We start from the raw sequence: 2,655 nt of genomic DNA on the forward strand, positions 1-2,655 counted from the left end.
CTTATGCACGTGTAGTAGCTAAAAGCTCGCGTGTGCTATATCGCAAACGTACTCAATCATGATATGTCTATATATATATATATATAAATATATATATAAATATGTGTGTGTGTGACGCGTATATGAAAGCACAGAGCGAAGCGAGAGAGTAACGACTACGAAGAAGCGTAAACGCCACCAAAGGTGCACTCTTCGTTACTTTCTAAATTCCCCCTCGCAGGTATATATCCCCCGATGACTTTGCGTTTTGCAATCGTACGCACTGCGACGGGAATCACATCCGAGTGGATTTTTCGCGCGCCGCATAAGTCTGGATGTTATATCACAAACCACGGGATCACCGCGGGAGATGGCGGTCAGTGTCGTGAGATACCTCGCTCTCCTTATGTTCTGCGCCTTGCTACAGTACCGTAAGTACTGACATCGACCGCTGTCGATTTCTTCCTTCGACTCTTTCCTCGTCAAAAACATTTGATTCGAGGCACTTCGCGAGTGCTTCGTGAGTGTTGTTTGCATCCTTCGCCGGCAAGTGAAGCCATTCGAACTGCAAGGAACGACAGAAAACATCTTAAGATAAAAGTTTCTTTTGCTTCATTTCCCTTTGCTACCTTTTTTGCTTCCATATTTTTACAAAATCAACGTCCATACGTGGTAAGTTACAAAAAAAGAGAAAAAAAACGAAAGCATTTTTTAAATTTTAGTATGACATTGTTTTTTTTTTATCATAGTTTAATTGAATGAAGAATAACATATTTTTTGTCTTTACTATCAAAAAGAAATTATGTTGTAAATAAGAACTTTGTCTTGTCGCTCTTTAAACGCTTTATCCATGCGTGCTTATGCGTGTTAGTTCCAAATTTATTTTTTATACAAACTTTGTACTCTTGTTTCTTTCTTCTTACTTATTATTTATATATTACGTCTTCATTTATAGAAATTATATAAATTTTATATTTTGTATTTACATATTTTTATATTAATTTGAATTTGTTATTTATTAATTTTATAATAATACTTGTAAATTTAAAAGACATACTGTTATCTTGACATACACACATACACTTTCTCTCTCGTAAAAGACGTCTTGCTCGTGAGATTTTAAAGGAATAAAAGTAATATAATTGCAGAGTTCCGTTTTTATAATCCAACTTTCTTCGAATGAAGCTATAATATCAGTTTAATAATAATCTTTATTTTAATCTTTAATATAGGTAATCCTTATTCATTCAATTTTCATTCAACTATTTTCGACTAATGCGATTACAGCTAGTCTACGAATAGACTTGTTCGTTGAATTATCTTACCTTAGTAAAATATTATCACGTATATCAATTATGTTTTGTCCCGTAATAATTGCATGCGATACAAATCTAAAGCGTATAATGTACTTTTATCTCATAAATAATTACGTTGATAAATAATTACACTGACACGAGTCAGTTGGCAGAAACAAAGGTTGTTAACCAAGGACGAGGAAGAGAAGCGTCAGAGAGCAATCAACCTTGAGAGTGAGAAACATCACCTTGTATCTCCAACATATTATAATTTATTTATAGCATCAGCGATAAGCTAACAAACTTAGATCGACCTTCACCCAATTTCATATAACGGTCCGATAACTTATAACATACGAGATACATGTACCTAATCGTTACACGGCTGATCGACTGACTAACTGACAACTAACGTAAGCTGATTACGACGATACACTTGAATCGTTCATTCATTGTTCTCTGAAAGAATAGAAGTAAAATAAACGAATCAATTTCATTATATATATTTTCAGACTATGCAACGGCTCAAAACAAAACTCTTAGGGACCTTTTTAACAGTACTTCCTGCGCCAAGCCGCCTTACATCTGTCCGCATCCGCAGATAGAATTCTATCTATACACTAGGTGTGTCTCCCATTTTTCAAACATTTTGACGTTTAATTACTGCAACATTACTTTAATAATAATATTTCAATGTAATATTTAATGTCAATAATTTTGCTGATTAACGTTTCGTGTCAATTGCTTTCATTCCGAAAAGTGGATTGTTAAAAGGAAACAATCAATGCAACTTTCAATTGCAACTTTCAATTTCAAGATCACGATCATTTTATCTCGTCACTGAAAGTGACCTCCTTTCGAGACTTACCTTTCTCCGTCTATCTATAGTATCGTCGAATGCTCTCACTATCTTCTATATTATATTATATTGACGTAACGGACATGTGTCGTTCGACGAAAAGTCGCTCTCCCTATATCTTCTGTTTATCGTGATTTTCAGAGAAACGCAAAAAGACCCTTTACTATTAGATATTCGTGACTTTAATTCTCTTTGGAATTCCAAGTTTGATAAAACGCATCCGACGAAGATCATCATTCATGGTTTTGGCGGTGGACGAAACTTAGCACCTAGTACAGATTTACGAGATGGTAAGATGGTTATTAGTGTTACTACTTTTTTGTATTGCTTCAACTGCTATATCTAATATGGTATATCTCAAATTCGTGAGTGTGTATGTATAATAAAAGTTTGATTTTATTGACATATCATAATATCATAATATCAAAAAGATCTCATTTAATTAAATGTTAAAATTTGTTTTAAAAAATGTTAAAGTTAAATATTGGGAGATTTTTCTCTCTCTCTCTCTCTCTCTCTCTC

General features: G+C 33.7%; 1 protein-coding gene across 1 annotated transcript; it reads left to right on the top strand.

The window, feature by feature from the left end:
- Positions 1 to 349: 349 nt before the first annotated feature.
- On the top strand, positions 350 to 2,479 carry LOC105618916. Its single transcript, XM_012200445.1, has 3 exons — positions 350 to 410; positions 1,787 to 1,898; positions 2,275 to 2,479. Exons 1-3 carry the CDS (start codon positions 350 to 352, stop codon positions 2,477 to 2,479), a joined length of 378 nt encoding a protein of 125 aa, XP_012055835.1.
- The last annotated feature ends 176 nt before the right edge of the window (positions 2,480 to 2,655 follow it).

The sequence above is a fragment of the Atta cephalotes genome (genome assembly GCF_000143395.1).
Source record: "Atta cephalotes unplaced genomic scaffold scaffold00018, whole genome shotgun sequence".
In the NCBI taxonomy this organism is placed as follows: domain Eukaryota; kingdom Metazoa; phylum Arthropoda; class Insecta; order Hymenoptera; family Formicidae; genus Atta; species Atta cephalotes.

What these genes read in the sequence shown, in the direction of transcription:
- LOC105618916 (XM_012200445.1), top strand. Translation starts at nt 350, where the DNA reads ATGGCGGTCAGTGTCGTGAGATACCTCGCTCTCCTTATGTTCTGCGCC. An exon ending in CTGCGCCTTGCTACAGTACC is followed by an intron (nt 411 to 1,786) that starts GTAAGTACTGAC and finishes ATATATTTTCAG; the next exon opens with ACTATGCAACGGCTCAAAAC. An exon ending in GAATTCTATCTATACACTAG is followed by an intron (nt 1,899 to 2,274) that starts GTGTGTCTCCCA and finishes CGTGATTTTCAG; the next exon opens with AGAAACGCAAAAAGACCCTT.